The sequence below is a fragment of the Penaeus monodon genome, chromosome 33 (assembly GCF_015228065.2).
Source record: "Penaeus monodon isolate SGIC_2016 chromosome 33, NSTDA_Pmon_1, whole genome shotgun sequence".
NCBI classification, from domain to species: domain Eukaryota; kingdom Metazoa; phylum Arthropoda; class Malacostraca; order Decapoda; family Penaeidae; genus Penaeus; species Penaeus monodon.
Window position 1 is genome coordinate 14,716,754 of NC_051418.1, and position 600 is coordinate 14,717,353.

The window sequence follows — 600 nt, forward strand, 5'->3', positions numbered from 1 at the left end:
AAAGTTTCAGAGTTTTTATTTGAATTATTATCACCTGGATGCATATGACACATTTTCTGTATCTTCAATAGGTTGTTTGACAAAGGAGAGTTTAGATCAACTTAGTGAATGGTTCCCTTCTTATGGGATCAGAGAAAAGGAACAGCTGCATGAGATGGGCTATGAAGAACAGTTTGCCCTTGGAGAGTATTGGCGGGACATGTTCCCTCAGCTCAACAATGTCTCCTATGATCCCCAAAAGTTTAAGGTGAATTAATTTTGTCTTCCCAGTATTGTCAAAATGGTCTTGTTAAGAACTTACTCTTCCCTCGGTACTTCATGTAACAAATTAGTGAGAGCCCTCCCTAAGCTTGTTGAATATTAATAGGGACTTGGTCTCAGAATTACATTACCTGTTGCTGACATTATTTCAATAACTGATACCAGTAACTAGTATTGTTAACATGAAAGAATGCTTAAACCATATGACATATTCTTTTATTTAACTTAATATATGTTAATTTGCTCTTCTCTTATGTGTGAATTTCTAGATCACATATATTTTTTTATGAATATGATATATTTTTCACTTTGATATATCATCCATTTCCAGAAATCTCA

At 33.7% G+C, this 600-nt stretch overlaps 1 protein-coding gene across 1 annotated transcript in view; it reads left to right on the top strand.

The window, feature by feature from the left end:
- Positions 1–71: 71 nt before the first annotated feature.
- LOC119594059 (multiple inositol polyphosphate phosphatase 1-like) overlaps positions 72–600 on the top strand; it is a gene marked incomplete at its 5' end in the record, with an annotated part of 6,494 nt that continues 5,965 nt past the window's right edge. The window contains 1 exon segment of the mRNA XM_037943096.1: positions 72–247. Coding sequence (XP_037799024.1) covers positions 72–247 — 176 coding nt within the window.